General features: G+C 41.2%; 1 protein-coding gene across 2 annotated transcripts in view; it reads left to right on the top strand.

Annotated features, from left to right (window-relative positions):
• Positions 1-17,292, top strand: part of LOC149692311 (acetylcholine receptor subunit alpha-like 1) — a 126,361-nt gene extending 109,069 nt beyond the window's left edge. For both annotated transcript variants that reach the window (XM_089868027.1, XM_089868026.1), the window contains 5 exons: positions 8,873-8,917; positions 9,017-9,126; positions 10,648-10,828; positions 10,921-11,769; positions 15,879-17,292. In XM_089868027.1, coding sequence (XP_089724153.1) covers positions 8,891-8,917; positions 9,017-9,126; positions 10,648-10,828; positions 10,921-11,769; positions 15,879-16,067 — 1,356 coding nt within the window. In that variant the 5' untranslated portion in view covers positions 8,873-8,890 and the 3' untranslated portion in view covers positions 16,068-17,292. The remainder of the gene's footprint in view (positions 1-8,872; positions 8,918-9,016; positions 9,127-10,647; positions 10,829-10,920; positions 11,770-15,878) is intronic.
• The last annotated feature ends 835 nt before the right edge of the window (positions 17,293-18,127 follow it).

The raw sequence follows: 18,127 nt of genomic DNA, 5'->3' as shown, positions 1-18,127 counted from the left end.
CATTGAGAAACACCTTGTACGAACCCTTTTGAAGGGGCGATCTTTCCCGTAATACTGACTTACACGTTCGCTTGTTATAATGGAGCCCTAATCTTTCCTGGCTTCATGCACGTAGAACCGATTCCGAATTTTTCTTTACGAGTTTTCTCCCGGGTTTCTCTCTCTCTCTCTCTCTCTCTCTCTCTCTCTCTCTCTCTCTCTCTCTCTCTCTCTCTCTCTCTCTCTCTCTCTCTCTCTCTCTCTCTCTCTCTCTCTCTCTCTCTCTCTCTCTCTCTCTCTCTCTCTCTCTCTCTCTCTCTCTCTCTCTCTCTCTCTCTCTCTCTCTCCCCAGTTCGTAGTATTTTTTCTTCTTTTTTCGATATCTTGGACCTCTAATCGTAGCGAGAACCAGGTCTGTAAAAGCCCCTATATATAGTATGTATTGCTGTAGAGCTCTTTTACTCGTAAACGCTTTGTAAAGATCAAACATTTACGCCCTCCAGGACTCGTGTTTCAGAAATCAAGCTGTAAGAGCTATAGAATGAAGGTTACTCGATGGGGGAATGAAAATATACCGGCAATATTAGGAAAATTGAACGCCTCTTATATGGGCTTATCCATTATTAAGCACCGGGTAACGTGAGATGCGTGAATGCGCGAGCTATAATGTTCAATTTTGAAGATGTTACGTTGAAAACAAACAAACAAACCACTTCACAAATATATATAAGATTTCATGAAGTATTAAATAATTTTAATATTAAAACCCCTCAATGAAAAATATCCTTGTTGAATTTTCAATAAGGGAACTTTACCAAATATTTCTTCAATCAATTGCTTGGGGATCATTGAGGTTTGCATTTTTTATGATTTCTTCCTATACGTTCAATCTTCTTTACTCCTATGCTGTTATGCAACTGTTCGGAGACTACTTTTCAGGTAACCGTCCGCCCAGCCCTTTTCGCTAGTTTATTAACTTCTCTCGAATGAAAGGAATCGAGACAAACTAAATTAAATTTAATATTTAATCAAAATGGGAATATTATTGTCGTTTCGTAATAGACGGTTTTCTAATCTTGTTTCAATTTATCGCTGGCTATTTTTGATGTCAACCACCGCGACTTTAAAAAGGTTAAAAGCTATGACCCCTTCCCCCACCCCCCTTGCGCCCTTTGGTTGTTTTTTATGTCTTTTTGGATTTTCCGTGGCGGATTTATTTGGGCGTGACGTAACCTAGCAACCGGTTACAGCCTCGTTAAAAAGTTTTGGTTGTGCCCTCCTCCTTATCTCTCTTTCTAGCTGCGGATTTTTTATTCTTGTTAATTTATAGCGGAATAAATCTATCAGCTCGTTTTTATCATTTTTATTTTAGTTTTTATTATTATGTTCTTATTTTTTGGGGGATGAAGTACGTTACCAGGTTGCGCGAAAAAAGGTTTTGTATACCTCATATTACTCCTACCTCTGAGGAATTTTTTTTTATATAATTTTACAGTTGAAAGGTTAATTATACGTTTAATGGGTGGAACATTTCGTTTTTGAATTATGATCAAAGGTAAAAGGTTAACTCGATTTTCTTAATTAACGTTCTCTATATATTTTAAGTTTAGGTGATGCCGAAGAAGATGAGTTTCAGACGAAAATTAGTTTAGTTTAGTTTAATTTAATTAAATTACTTCAAAGGTTATGAAGAATGAAACAAAATTAACCATACTGTTCTGTAAAAAACAATTAAACATCCTTTGGCGCTAAAGAATTATTCCAGCAAGTTTGCGCCGCTGGTATAATATGTTCATTATTCGGGCTGGTAGTTAGGGTAAGCCCAATTTTCCCTGATGACCGAAGTGAATTGAGAAGCTCTCGCGCTGTCGTTATATTAAATGCCTAAGCTATTGGGACCTTTGAATAAACGCGGCTAGCCACGCAAAATAACAACTGTTTCGACGAATAAGGTATATATAGATAGCTGTAAGGGACTCTTATTATGGCGCGCCTGGGATATTGTCTTCCCCCGAGCGCGCATTTTACCTATACCATACTCCCGTCGTATGTTAGGGTCTTTAAGTCTATCCTATATAGTTATAGGAAACAGTCGGAAATGTTTCCCCGCGTTCTCTTCGCGCCATTGCAGAACCGAATATATACCTTTCCCGCCTTTAATTCACCCGGATTCTTCTAATTACTTTTGTACGAGTAACTATAGCGCCTGTTGGGAAGGAAAATGGAAGGGGAAAACCGCGGGTATAGGCGCAGCGGAAGAGAAACTAGTATACTCTTCTATACGCGGATTTGGGATTCGGGCTTTGGCTTTTCCTTAGTAACACCTGGGACCGTTTATATTCCTCTCTGCCGGTAATTAGCGATTCCTACGCCTATAACTATGCCCATTTTCTCACTCTCCGTTACGGCGTTTCTCCTTTTCGCTTTTATTATCGGGTTTCTGGCGACTCTTAGCGCGTTTATTTCTTCGCCTCCACCCCCACTGCTTCGTTGTGTAAAAGAAGGAAGCCCCCAAGTTCCTTCCTTATATGTAGGATCGAGATTGAGCTAGTCTTAATAACATTTTATCATCTCTATATGTTAAAAACCGTGTTGCTTTTGAAATTCAACAAAGAAAATCTCTCGCTTAAATTCAGTTAAAGAGACACAAAGGAAAAATTTTCCATATGCGTTTTATAATCTAACTCGGTTAGTTAAAATATTAAGAAATATTTATTGCGGGATTCTTCATCCCTTCGTTTACATATATTAATTAATAATTTGTATGTATGGCTTGTTTACTTCAAGCAATGATCTTTGATCAATTTATTTAAACTCCTTTTGTTTCTTAAAACCGTAATCACGAAGCTGAATCTCCCTCCTTTCATTGATTTTAAACCGTGTCATAATACATCGAAAACCCAGAACTGCATTTTGTTAGCCATGCGGTATGTTTCAAAGGGAAAACTTTAGTTTGTTAAAGAAATAAGAGGTAAGATGGAGAGCTTTTGGTCGAAAAAGGGTCATACTCTCATGAGTATAAATCGCGTAGGTCCTAGTCGAAACTCTGTATGGAAATTTGTATTGGGGACGTTGTAAGTGTACCGTCACCCATGTTATTCTCAGGGCCTCTCGTTATGGATTTTCTACTTAGGCCCTGGAGCTAATTACGATTTTCATCCTCTTCGCATCCTTACAATCTCCCCACCCCCGTCTTCCTTTAACGAAAGCCTCCTAGGAGGAACGCTGCCGAAGCTCATGGTTTTGGAAATGAGACTTTTAAAACAAACATTAATTTTATTCCTCTGGTTTTATTATTCGAAGTCTCCCCGAAGGAGAAGAGTTTAGACGTAGGTCTAAGAGTTAACTGCGGCCCTTATTTCGCGGTCGCTCATCCGTTAATAGGGAGCGTATCTAAAACTGAGCGGCGTGCGGCGCTAGTTGACGGTTTCACCCCCTTTAATAATTTCTCTCCCTCTTTTTGTTATAGGGTCGCACCGTCCTTGTTTCTATCATTTCCTCCTTTTGGAGTATTTTTCCTCTTTCTCGCGCTGCTCCAATTGTTCGGATAAAAGAGAAATTTCTCTCTTGTTGGTTTTTCCGTTAAAACGCGACAGGGATGGGGGTGTTGGTTAGAGTTTGGCCTAAACCTTATAGACAGACATCGCGTGGACGCGCTCGCAATTAAGACTCCTAATTGCTTTGTAATTTATGACCGTGTGAACGAAACATTCCGTTATGTCTTTTGAACCGTAATTGGGTTTATATTTCCACTTTTATCGCTTCCCTTTTATACTTAATTAGAAATTTTTCCCCCACCCGCCTCTATTTTTACTACAAACTCATCTATGGAAGCAATTTTTCCATAGTGTAGTTCTTATAGGGACGGCTATTTAAAAATAGCGCTGGTAAAACGTCTTCTAGGGAATCTAGGCTCTTTCTAGATGAGCGGCAAATGGATCTTAAAACGACCTTCTTATATAAAACGGTTTCTTCTCTTCTCTTTTCTCTATCATCCGCCGAAATTTAGTTCGTGTCACGTTTATGGCGCCCAAGAACGCGCGCCATTTTAGGTTCTAGAGCTAGTTTTCTCTTCAAAGTAGTTATTATCAGCTCATGGAGAGTAGCTCTCGTCTAATGGAATACCCGAAATGGAAAAGTACCCCCTTTTTCTTCACCTCTTTCTAACTTCTTATATATAAAGCGCCTTTTCGAGATGACCAGTACCACGTGACTGATGTCCGTTAGGCTGCTGCCCTCGCTTTTTCTCTCCAAAAGTTCTTCCTCGCGTTAGACGGTAGCCCGGTTTTGGGCACAGGGGCCGTCGGCCGAAGAGCGATTAAAGATCCGAGGTGTGCGAGTGACGAGGTCATTACCAGGCCATTTCCAAAACTCTTCCACTCGTCTAACACCCTTAAATATCCCCCCTTTTCCCTTGGCCTTCCTTCCTTCCTCCGTAGAAGTCTAGAAGAATCATCCGCCCAACGTAAGGATATCAAGTACATTCCTTTATGGCTCTTTCCATCTAACTGCTAGTTTCGGCGGAGAGAGGGCGAGACTTGCCCCAGCAGCCCAAGAAGAGAAAGCCATCTTGCCAGGGAAAGTCCATTTATGCCTAGTTTCCTAAAGGAAATTTAGTTTGGCCCAGGACTTCAGCCGCGTTCAGACTGTGTAATTTTTGTTTTGCAAAATAAAGTATTATGAATGTACAGGTTTAAACAGCCCAAAATGTTTTGAATTGTCCATTTCAAACTAACCAGATCATTTCCTCAAAGTTTTATTGGCATTCTTTACACGTATATACATAATGTATTTGACTCTAATTAACACTAAAGAAGCTTTATGAAAATTCCCCTACTCGGTTTAAGATCTAAGACTTCTCTAAGGTAGGAAGACCCCTGGTAGAACAGAACCATGGTAGAAAAGTCGATCTAAGAAGGAAATGATGGCGAGGGACTCTCGCTCGGGAGGAAGGAAACGAAAGGAAATATGAAGGATGGATCTACTGGCAAATTCCGAGGACTTCCATCAATGCTAGTCTGGGGCTACGATAGCGTCACCTCCCGGGGACACCCCCTCCCTCCTATCACCCGACACAATGTCCTTAGATGTACGAACCATTCTGAGCCTTTTTCTTCAGTAACGAGCATTAAACGCACCCGGAGCTATGTACCAAGGAAAGGAGTAGGTAGAAATCCCCACTTCCAGACATGTATACCAAAAAATAAAAGGAGTTAGGGTGAAAAAAAAGGGTCATCTTCGAGAGAGAGTTGGCTATGGCTCGCGGCTAAAGTTTTTGCACTAGTGTACTACCCCGGCTCCAAGCACTACGTTCGACCCTAAGCTAGGTTACAATGTCTTGGAAAGGTTTCTGGAATTTTTTTTCTTGGCAACTTCTTCTTATAAGAACAACAGAAAAATGAGAAGAAGAAAAAAGAAATAAGAAGAGAGAAAGTGGCGCTGTAAAAAAGAATAAGAAGAGATGTCCCAAGAATTCAAGGCTCTCGAGAATTCTTGCCCGCCGGAACATGAAATGAGAAAATGCTTCCGAAGAATGAGACCACAAATTCCACTCGACGCTTATATGTATCTACTTTTAGAGCTTGGATCTTGCCAAGGTCTCTCTGGGAACCAAAGCTCTTTTTAAAAATATCAGTACAAAGGGAAAATTCTCTCTAATATACCGTGAATTAAGCTTAAAGACTGTCAGAATACGTCTCCAGTAGAAAATATACTGTAGTAATATCGTCTACATCACCTTGATTTAGAGGGTTCAAGGTCATACGAGATTAACACTCGTCATGTTTTAATATCAGTTTTTTTTTAAACTTTTTTCTAATCTTTAATATAGTGACGAGGCACTCAGGCATTATTAAATCTCCCAAATTTTTTAAAGTCAGGCGGGCGAGCTACCCATCCTAGGTCGAGATGGTTGGTATATGAGATCGGGAGGAAGCAATCCGATCAAAAGCTAGCTGCGTGGCTCTATTCCTCTGGTAAAATGTCTGAAAAGGAGTCGGGTTTTTTAAAATTCCCCACCCGTCTTCGTGGCAACGAGGGTAAAACATTGGAACGAAACTTAGTTATAAAATAGAAAAACGAGGAAGGCTTTTCTTCTCTTTTCGCCCAGCGTTTTTTTTTTTTCGCTCGGGTTTCTCCTTCACGCCTGTCACGGACAGCCTAGTCGTCTTTTAGCCTTAATCCTGGGGAAATGACCTAATACAAACAACGGATGTGTGCCGATACCGCGTCCTGAACCCAACAGTCCCATACCACCCAGCCAGTCAGCACTCCCGGGTGATTTCTTCCGCTCCCGAAACTCGTCGCGTGACTTTCAATCTGGTGGCGCCTCTTGAGGATTAAAAAGCCCTCCCCAACGAAAAAGACTCCCAACCATAATAGTCCTTAATTCCAGAGAGAGAGAGGGCGCTCCCCTTTTCTCCGTAATATGGACTCTTTCTTCTTTATCCTGGAAAATGTACAGTGTACGTACGCCGCTATACTTACTTACCGCGTACCACACTATCTTCCTCAATACCACAGGCCTTAAATTTTATACTTTGACCCCTTAAGAGACGCGCGGAGCCGGAGTTGCGTTGCCGTCATGTCATGCGCTGCTGGTGGAAAAGTGGTGGGCGAAAAGTTCTTGAATATATATATGCTTTATTTTAACAACCATGTACAAAGTTGAAAGATTTCCTCACATTTTCCTTGGGGAAGTTACGGGAATATCCAGCCATATAGGGTTGCTGCTAAAACTTTACTCAACTAACGTTCGCCAGTGTTAATGTTGTTTTCCTGGAGAGATAAACTTACGTGGTAGGGCCGTAATACCGCCACTCGACCATAAATGAACTCTATCACTCGCTTATAGAAAACCACGACCTCGGGGCTTGCTGGGCTTTACTCGAGATGTATTTTAGCTGGGGCTTAACGCGAACGGGAAAAACCCGGAGGACGAAGCTCATTTCGTAAACAAAAGGAATACGGTGTAACTCCAGCGCTAATTCGCGTTAGTAAATTCAGTTCTTTTTTTCTTTTTATACACGCGGTACTTCCGTTGTCCATCAGACTTTAAATCGCCTCTGGCGTCTTCATGAAGCTTTTCGACTCTCTTTAGGAGCTAACCCTATATATAGATGATAGAATCACTGGTTGTCGAGCTCCTAACACTCTGAGCAGTGTAGCTCTATTCCTCCGAATGATCGCGTGATAGCCAGTCATTCCTTTTAACTAAAACGCTCAATTCTCCCCGCTTGTTAAACCTTAAACGCGTATGGGTGTCTTTACGCCAATTATAGAATCATTTCCTTCCAACGCTACCTTTATAAAAAAAAAGTCATTAAATATTCACCTGGAAGTAAATTGCGTTTCATAGAAGTTAACTGTCGAATTTGGGATAGGTAAATATGATTTTAACGAGACGGGACGTTAAGCGTTCGACAACTTAGGGATAATCGACTTCTGTGAAGAGTTATATTAGTATAAATCCTTCCCCGCGATTCTGTTCCGTCCCTTCGTCAAAAATATATGTAAAGGGGACGATTAAACGACTCTAGGCACGCGATGAAAGTCGTAACCGCGAGTATACGGTTGTAAAGGCGAGATATTTACTCTCTTTAGGGATTTTAGCTTTATTAGGCGCGCGTGTTGGACACTGGAAAATGGCCAAAGACTAGGTTTTACCCCGTTTTTACGAGGTTTGGCTCTTTAATACGCCGTATATTGCTTTTCATCCCGCTTATCCGCGTCGCCAAACCCAAGGGGTACTCTATGAAAAAAAAAAACTTCTATGATCTATTTATTCTAATAGCGCGGTTTTTAAAACGCCTCCTCTTAGATCCGGTAGAGAGAGCTTTTCACGAATACTTTAGCCAAAAAGAAAAAAAAAGCTACTCTAAACTGATTACTCGAGCTAACGGGAGTCCGGATGGCGAGTCAGGTGAAAGGCAAAAAAGAAGGTGAAATATTTCGCCTAAACCGTTGGACGCGCTTTTTTGTCAGCTCTCTCGCTTTTTCCCGTCCCCAACTCCCTTCCTTCTGCGAGTAACAATACCGTGAGCTGGGGGTAAAGCCCCTTTCGTGGGAGAATGAATAGGAAGCTTCTTTGGACGATGTTTTCAAACCTCCTTGGCGAGTGCTTTTAAGATATCAAAAGGAGAGAGAGCGCCAGAGCGAGGAGGGGAAGCTCAAAAGAGTGTTTGCAACGTGGCGTAGCTAAATATACTATACGTAGCTGGATCGTATTGAAGGCTCCCCCGTGACGGAGAGAGAAGGGAGGGAGGGAGAGGGTGAAGGAGGCGCTTTTGAATGGCGGCTCGTTAGCGGTTCGACCCGGCTTGGTACCGTACGACTCTTCTCCTCTTCCATCTCCTCATCCTCAGCCTCTATCATCCACCATGGCTTTCATCCTGGCTTCGAAACATCCGACCTCTCTCTCACTCTAGCTCCCATCGATACTTTTTCTTTGCTTCTCTAAAGTTCGGGACCAGGCCCTATTCCTCCTACCAATTTTTTTTTTGATACCTTATAGTCGGCGGGTATTCCACACCGCAGCACTCCAGCGTGCAAAAGCTTTCCTTTTGGGAAAATTACGCTTTTTTGATTTAAAAAATGGTTACGGATATAACTAGCAACGTCTTTTCGTGACAGCCAAAAACTCGCTAGTTTTCTCAGGGTTTTTTTTTTTTTCGTACCACACTTCATCCATTCGGTAAATTAAATTGTTGGGAAGTGTTATTAATATTTGATTGACTCGGTTTTACTCTGAAATTAGATTTATAAACCTCAGACCGAGTTTTCAGTTTGGAAACATATTTTATTTCACGCTATCAACCGATATATTTATCTCCACAGTTCAAAACAATCAATTGAAATTGATGAACTTCTTTTATTTTTATTTATTTCTTCACAGAACTTGAAGAATCAAATAATGACTACGAATGTATGGGTGGAACAGGTAAATAGGTTTATATTTATTTAGTTATTGATATAAACTTGGCGGAGTTTCTGATCTGATGGAGTAACACGTTTTTTCTTTCTCTGAATGTATTGGCAGGAATGGAACGATTACAAACTCAGATGGGATCCCGACGAATATGGCGGAGTGTCAAAACTGCACGTACCTGCTGAACAGATTTGGCTGCCCGATATTGTCCTTTATAACAAGTAATTTAATTTAATTTAATATCATTAAGGATTCGCGAACCAATATCCTGATGGTAATCGCTAGGTTAGATTAAAAACGGGGAGGAATTTCCTTCAAGCTTTTCCTCTTTGGATATTCGATCGATTTACCTCCGAAACCTTCATTGGATAAAAAAGGCAACTATCACTAGAATCGATATCTAGTTAAACAATGTCTCGATTTATTCTTACATCGATTTCACCTAGGAGGTAAAGCTTGGACTGTCCCCAAGCTTAATTGACTTTGGCGCGTTTATACGACGCGATGGTTCGCGACGACCGTCTCTGAAATGGCTAGGTCATTTCAGTTTCACGGATGAAGATCGCGTACGTCCTAGCTTTACTTCTTATCTCTTCCGTCCTTTCTTATTCCATCGGGTTATTTCCTCCTCTTTCAAACCTAGCTCCATCGGAACAAGCGAGGCCACGCCGTATTTCCAGCGTTATATATCCTTTTCCGTCCCTACATATATCCCCGTGACATCTCTGGAAGCTTAGGCCTAAAATGTAGGGGTTTTTTCGAATAGGATAAAGATACACTCTTTCGAGGTTAATAGCGGTACCTTATTGGTTGAGAATAAAATAAGAGGAAAATAACGCCATCTTTTCGTTTAGTGGTAGATAGATAGCGTAACTATATAGCTCCCATTCTCGTTTCGTTTAAAATATCTCTTCTTTTTCTTAAAACGGGGGTATTATGTATAAGAAACATCCTTGAACCCTCTCTCTCCCGTATATATTTATATATATATATATATATATATATAGATATAGGTTTTGATAGAATACGCCTAGAATATCTTATCCAGTACCCATTTGGGGGCAAGAGCAGGGTTGGCTGGTTCAAGCGAAGTTCCCTCAGCTGATATACGTACCACGCACTCTCGACCCATCAGCTATTTGTAGGGATAAAAAATACCAGAAAAGGTCTCTCTCTTCCACCCACTATGGCTCTCTATAGCTAAGGGTATGGCTGCCTAAAAATGAAAGTAAATGTCTCTTTGACTTGCAAATGCGAAGTGACAAGGCTCTGTCGAATGAAAAGATCTAGGGGTCTCTTCCCGTTTCTCTCTCGCGAAACTTAGAAGTAATATAGACGGGGCTATAGGGGATATCCCTCTCGTTTTTCCCCGAAAACGATTTTTATACTCTGTCTTTTCTTTTACTATCTTTATTTTCTTCTCTAAGAGTACGCCAGACGCTATCGCCAAAACGAAACTCGCGCTGCTTGGCGCGTTTTCCACTAGCTACCCTCTTGTTACGTCGGTTACTATTCACCCGACGGACTGTCTTTCGTTTCCTAGATGAAGATTGGAAGGGAAATTTTAGTAAACGAGTCTGGGGAAAGGTTTTCCGGACTGCGTATTATCGGAAACGCGATTTGCATTTTATAGAGTAGGATAGCGAGTTTGCCTCCCTCCCGCCCGCGCTCGCCGTTCTTCTAATCGCTCTCCTCCTCTCGTTATCCGTATCTCGGTATCATTGTGGCTCTTTTCCCCGCAGCGCCGATGGCAATTACGAAGTGACCATTATGACGAAAGCCATTCTACACTCGGATGGTCTGGTCATTTGGAAACCGCCCGCCATCTATAAAAGCTCCTGCGAAATTGACGTGGAATTTTTCCCATTTGACGAGCAGACATGCAATATGAAATTTGGCTCTTGGACGTACGATGGCTATACCGTGAGTGCCCTATTATTGCCCTTGTCGCTTTATTTACTTTATAGAATATTCGAATGATGAGGTTTGTTCCTACGTATTTTTTGGTTCTTTAGGTGGATTTGAAACATAAACATCAGAACGAAGATTCTCCGAATATTGAATTCGGCATTGATCTGAGCGAGTTCTACTTGAGCGTCGAATGGGACATAATGGGAGTGCCCGCTCGACGGAAAGAGAAGTTCTACTCCTGTTGCGAGGAACCCTACCCCGATATCACCTTCAATATCACTCTGAGACGAAAAACGCTTTTCTACACCGTCAATTTGATAATACCATGCGTGGCCATTTCTTTCCTCTCCGTCTTGGTTTTTTACTTGCCGTCGGACAGCGGAGAAAAGGTCTCGCTCAGCATCTCAATCATGCTTTCCCTGGGCGTCTTTTTCTTGCTCCTTTCGGAAATCATCCCGCCTACTTCCCTGACGGTTCCCTTGCTTGGAAAATACCTCCTCTTCACCATGATTCTCGTCTCCTTGTCAGTCGTGGTCACCATCGCCGTGCTCAACGTCAACTTCCGCTCTCCGGCCACGCACAAGATGTCTCCTTGGGTCCGGAGAGTCTTTCTCGAGTTTCTGCCCAAAGTCATGATGATGAGACGACCGGACGACGATAAAGACGAAGAAGCGTCTCTGGACCAGAAACCCATATCGTCCGTCGTGGGGCAGACGTTCGAGGGAGTCGAGATACGAGAACCTCCGGGTGAAAAGCCCGGAGTCGTTCAGTACGAATGCTCCTACCACGGTACCACTTACACAGTTTCGTCGGTTCCCGAAGACCTGGCAGCTCTGGAGTCCGAAGTCAGTTCCGCCGTCGCGGAGAAGAGACTCTGTCCAGAACTAGAAAGAGCCATACTCAATGTCCGCTTCATCGCCCAGCACATGGAGAACAGAGACAGCTACTCGTCGGTAAGTTACCAACCCTCTTCCCCCCGCTCACCCTTTTACCATCTTATTAAGAAAACCCAGTCGCGTAAAACCCATTTATATTCGTGATCCAGTCACCAAATACCTTCAATATCCCAGAGAGTCCGAATCGGGGGAGGGTAGCGGTGGACAAGGACCTATAATGTATATTATTAGAGAGTAACCGCGAGTAGGTTACCCGAAGGGACGCTAACTGCCTATAGAAACGTTTTTCGCCTTTACCGAGGTAATGTACGACGTTTCCTGAAGGGTCTCCTCGAAACGCTTTGGGAAATCGAGGACAGATAGGATGGTGGTGTAGAGAAGCTCGGAAGAGGTACCTATAAGATGAAGGACGGCGAGCGTTGGTGGTTTTCACGAGATGCAATATTCGACGAAGGTCCCTTTTGGCCCGGAGGGGAAGAGGCTAAGACCAGGTTTTCGCCGAACAAAAAAACCTAGCCGGTAAAGACGGGTAAAGGTGGGAGGAAGAGTAAGGGATGAAAGTAAGAGGTCGAAGATGAGAATGGGGAGTGGGAGGGGGCGTCGTCGGATGAAGGAAGAGCGTCGAGGGACTTTCTCTCTCTCTCTCTCCCACAAACCGGAACCGCCGACGGCTGCGGGACAAGTTCTCGGAAGTTTTTCGTCATCCTTCGGACCGACGAGTACACGGTCTATTTCCCCCCAATCTAGAAAAGCCTAAAAACGAACCTTAGATGCCCTTAAGGACTTGGAAAAATACCTATTATAGGAAAAAGCATCGGATTAACATTTTATTACTACGTCGCTTTTTCCCGTTAGAAGATCAAAGCGTTTTCTTTCGTAATTCGCTCTCTTGTAGGGGCGCGAATTTGATCGCGTTAAAGTTAAGGAGCATTCACATTTCTGTTTTCAATTCGCTGCGGGGCTCGAATAGTAAAAGCGGACTCCGAATAAAAAAAATTACTCCTGGCACGCTGGAAAGGGAAAACTAAATTAAGACGGCAGCGGCCATTAATAATTCATCCGCTACCTACTCTCTGTTTTTTCCTCTACTACCGGTACTATTTTTCTTGTTTGCCCTATTTTCCCTGCTTTTTTTTGGCGAATAGCCGGGGCGAACTCGTATCACGCGCCGTTCCATCTTTTTCGTTTTTCTGGCGGAGTGAAGGGAGAACGCGGGAAATGGGAATCGGGCAGGAGTCTTTTTTCATCTCCTTAATTCTTTTTTCTCCATCTTCAGTGAGTTAGCGCGGCAACGGCGGCGAGTTAATCTCGGAGTGGCAAAATCTATCGGTTGATCTTCGATCCCTCACGCTTGCCCGTCATCCGATCCAATAAAATCGCTCGCAGCGGATGCTCGAGAAAACGAATTAATTTGTCAGCTTGGCGCGCGCTGCGGCTCCACCCTTTCCTTTTATACTACCGGGCTATTTTTACTTTTTTCCCGCCTTTATTTTCTCATTGCCTTCCTAATCCGAGGCGACCTGCCAGCAATGCTATATACCCAACACGCGTTTGGGATGAGATTTGTATTAGGTCATCGTGTGATCAGGTTCAGTTTCAGCGATGTGAGGTGTTATCCATTGATTGAGTTTGATTATCCAATGAACTGAACTAAACCGCAAGACAGTTACAATTTCTTTCATCCAAATCCCTCTCAAATCAACGCTTCTCTCATTCTCCGTTTTGAATTAAGATTAGGTCACCTTTCACAAAGAACTACTTCGTTACCCGCTCGCTGTTCCTATATAGAGTCACGATAGTGGGGATAGGGATTTTCCCCTGCAGGAAAAAACAGGGGAAAGCAATCATCATCGTGATGCCCGTGTTACAATGCTAAACCTAAACCCTCTCTCCATCTTCACCTTTTTCACTTTCGATATATCTTTTAATACGAGTCTGAAAAAAGGGTTACGGAGGAGGGAGCTTCAGAGCGAGAGAATGAATCCGGGAGATCTAGGAAAAGTCTTAAAAATAATAACCTAATAATAAAAAGGGAGTTTAGCCCCGAGGATGGAGGCCATCATGCCTGACACCTCGAGGCAATAAGCTACGTACAGTTACAGTATACCCTGAAAAAAAAGTAAAAAATTACTCCGGATTAGGTCGTCGTCGGAGAAGGGAGTAAAGAGCCAAAAAAGTTAATTATATTTTTAGTTTCTAGAAAATAAAAATTATTAAAAAAAAAAAAGTCAGGACTTTTGGAAACATTTCCTCATTCGCTAACTGAACCGTGTAGGTACTAGAAGAGTTTAGTAGTAAAAAAATTGCTTGGTGCACGGCTTTTGGACGAAAAAACAACAAAAAATGTAATTAATATTCCGAATTTCGGGGACCGTTAATGCCGAGGAAACCACCGTGCTAGAGAAAAAAAATAACTAATTTTTTTTTCAGTCCAAATTTTTACTAATATCCATCGCGCTACATTTTCATGTTACTCTAAAAAAAACTCTCCGACAAAATTAGCTTTTTCGCTCCTTCTCCTTCAATATAGCTCCTTTAAGTTTTCTGAAATAACAAACGAATGCGAATTAAATTAGCAGAGCCGCGCGCTTGAAATGTCGTTCTCATTTTTTCCTTCTTTCCTTACTCGTGAAAAGAAAAATATAAATGGCTGAAAATTTAATAGCGAAAGTGAAATATTAATCTTAATGCTTTCGTATCTTTTATACGCCGACGTTTTCTCTCCTCCATTCCACTAGGTTTTCTTTTCTAGTAAACTATACGGTGAACGAATGAGAATTTTATAAAGGGGTAATGAAACGCTAAAGCTCTTCAATGTTACGGCATAATAATTAAAAAATGTTTAATTAAATCCTAGGTTAAGTTAAAAAATATGGCGGATTTGGGAGCGCTTTGGTGTATCTGTAACGATTGTGGCTTAGCATTATTTGATACATTTCATCATCCCTTTAAGACGGGAATGGATTTCATCCAGAAAAGCATTTCCTAGCTCTCTCTCTCTCTTCTTTTCTCGGGGGCTTTTCTCAGAGAGAAATCTTCACTCGTGTTTACTTCGTAGATATTTTGGTAGCTTCTCTACTCGGTTTTCAATGGTAGGAGGATGGATGGATGGGGAAGAGGAGATGGAAGACGAGTGGAATGGGAATGAGGCGGCGGCGGCGGTCGCCCAGTCGGTAATTAAAGGTGGACGCGCGGAAGAGAAGCCTTTTCCAAAAGAGAATTTTTCCGCTCGGTTCGTTCGAGATGACTCTCGAATAGACTCTAGATTTTTCGGCCGTTCGTTGTATGACGCGCTCGCTACCCACGCCACGAGCGACGCAATTCGAGACATTACATCCTTCTTACCACCACCACTACCACCATCCTGTAGTCTTCTTTCCGTGAACGGGGCGTAATTTTTCCTCCATATCATTTGTCAAGAGAGACGGTTTGCCAGGATCGCCTATCGGAAACCGAGCTTCGACGTACGCGACGCTATTCCCTTTTTACACCCATCCCATCCCTCCCTGCGTCCCTTGCCTTATTTCCTTGCACCAAACTTCAAGCTCTCGTCTCTCTTCTCTCCGCTTTCGGAATAATGATGAGGCCGATTATAGTTTCTGGTGACTGAGACGAATTCTTTCCTACGTCCTCCTCCTTCCACTTGTTTTCCCCCCTCCGTCCTTTCTCGCGTGGATAAAGGAATTCGGTAGGGCGAGAAAAATGGGATATCCTATAGCTTGCCTTCCCCCCTCCACTCACGTCATCCAAACTAATCACGTGAGCCATCACGCGATAAATATATTTTCCCTGTTTTATTTATTCATTATTTATTTTTGGATTATGTTGTACGATAGGTTTAGATTAGAAATACCTTGTTATTAACGTTTACTAATGCTTGGAAAATTAAGTTTTATTTATAATTATGAATATTAGGTTTATGAGGGAAAGCTGTATTGTAGGGGCAACATAGCCCATATATTTTCTATGAGCCCCTGTAGAACTGTTTCACCCGCTGCACATCCGTGCTCAGGGTGAAGCGACCTTACAGGATGCAAATTGTTTTTTTACCTTAATGAATTTTGACAGCATATTTATTTAAATGGTTATTAATTACTTACTAATCAATATTAATTTTGATTAAATTGATATTTTCTCGGAAATATTTTTTTTGATTTTTTGCTCAGATCGAAGACGATTGGCAATTCGTAGCAATGGTAGTTGACCGCCTCTTTCTCTGGATTTTCACCTTCTCCTGCATCGTTGGATCTGCTGGCATAATCCTCCGTGCCCCGGCTCTTTACGACGACAAGACTCCGATTGACATAATGTTCTCCAAAGTGGCACCCAGAGCCAGACAACATCTACAAGAATGACTAGCGCAGACTTAGCTAGCTTGAATCGTCGTTCTCTATCTTCGACTCCAGTTAGCTAAGGCGAAAAACTCCATGCTAAATAAATTCAGTAAACTAAACCAGACGCGCCCGGCCGTCTTATGAAACAAGCTCAAAAATTAGAACACTTTATAAAAAGAAAAAAACGAACAAACGAAATCTTAGAACGAATGCAGGATTCACTTACGGACGGAATGGAACATTTAATCGTTGAACATCGGTAATTATATGTCTAGAAAAATAGACCTTACTATATCAACGTTAAAAACTAGTTAATTAATTAATTAATATTTGACTATACACGAGCAATTATATCGACGCAATGATAAGGTTTTTTCTAAAGAATAGAAAACAAAAATATATATGGCATCAGATTTAGGCCATATTATAACGAAATTTTTCTAAATTAAAACACGAGACCGACTTTTTTGAAATTTGCCGAAAACATTGTCGCCGTGTATAGTATATAGTCCTCTACAGTCGTCAATTACAATTTTACGCGTGTAAATAATAAACTAAAAAGTGTCAGGGATATATTAACCAAAACTATGTTGAGCACCAAAGTATACAACGTTCGTAGATTCTAGCGAAATTTAAACGGAATCCCCGCAAGTGGTATTCCTATTCTTTAAATATAAATTATTATATAACAGTATGGCCTTTGACCTACCAACCCCCCGATCCCGCGCCCCTTTCTAAATGTTTTTCCAAATAGCTCTGACCCGGGGAACGCGAATTAATAATGTAGATAGTTTTTTGTCAGGTTTTTGTGACTTTCTGTCAATCAACAAAAAAATGTGTCAAGTTTTTTCTCTCGTCAGACTTTGATCGACGTTTTTGCTTATCTTTAAATTCCTCTTAAACGTCCCCTTTTTCCGTAATTATACAAATTTGTATAATTCATTCAGGGAAAAAGAACATGTTTTTTCGTCTTCCAAATATTTAACCAAATTTAAATCTATACTCAAAACAAAACAAAAAAAAAATAATCGTTGCAAAGAAAGAAAAAAAAGTTAATAACGCGTTAAAATTTAACTAATTTATTATTAAAATTTTATTTAAAAAAATATATATATTTTTTTCTTTACTTTTTTTTTACCCAAAAAAAAGTAAAAAAACAAAATATATATATTAAGATGTACAAAAAAAAAGAAATTGTAATAACGAACAAAATATTATTAGAGTTGATTAAAATCGCGTGTACTAATTAACTAATCTGTTGAATTTAACCTAATGTATATTTTTTTAATCAAATTTTATTTTCTCCTAATTTACAGGGCCTATTGAAAATCGGGTTTTATTTGACTTACAAAATTTATGAAAATGAATGACGCGAAGAAAAAAATAACCGAACATACTATGAGGTAAGTAATTTATTTTCTACTTAGTTTATGGGGTGCAAAAGTACTTACGTTGCTTGGTTTAGAAAAGTTTTTTTTTCTATCTGCATTTCGGTACAAACCAAGTCACTCAAAGATTAGATCTTGATACCTATAGGGTTAAGAGTGAATTGAGATTTCGTATAATCTGTATATCTTACGTCACATTATACGTCACTGAAAGAGAAAAAAAACCTCAAGGTTACAGCGCAAAACACAATTGATTTTAATCTCTATACCCTTTTTATAAAACAAAGATCTAAAATCTGGATATACAGAGAAGAAAAGTAGCCCGGTGCACATAAAGCGCCTCTGGCTTCCCTCCTTGCTAAGCTCGAGCACTCCGAGAAAAGTTTACTTAAGAAAATCAAAAGGTTTTCTCTTTGGTAATGGATGGATGGCTAAGGCCGGGGCAACCCTGTAATGTTTGTGTCCCCCACTCCTTCGCTCCCTCCTTCTATTCACGAGCAGCTCGCCTTGAAACAAAAGAAACCCTATACACCATTTTCCAAACGTCTCGGATACACCGCTGGCTACCATCTATCGCGTCTCTCCAAAAAGAGAGCGAGAGAGAGGAGATATTCCCTTGGATGGCCAGCCATCTTGCTGCGGGGCCTCCTCCTTTAAGACGATATACTAAACTATATAGGCTTCGATTTCGTT

Source organism: Phalangium opilio, unplaced genomic scaffold (assembly GCF_054372755.1).
Source record: "Phalangium opilio isolate 3A_F unplaced genomic scaffold, DU_Popi_V2 ptg000024l_1, whole genome shotgun sequence".
Lineage (NCBI taxonomy): Eukaryota > Metazoa > Arthropoda > Arachnida > Opiliones > Phalangiidae > Phalangium > Phalangium opilio.
Note: the sequence above shows the minus strand (reverse complement) of the source record. Positions and strands in the feature narration are given on the sequence as shown.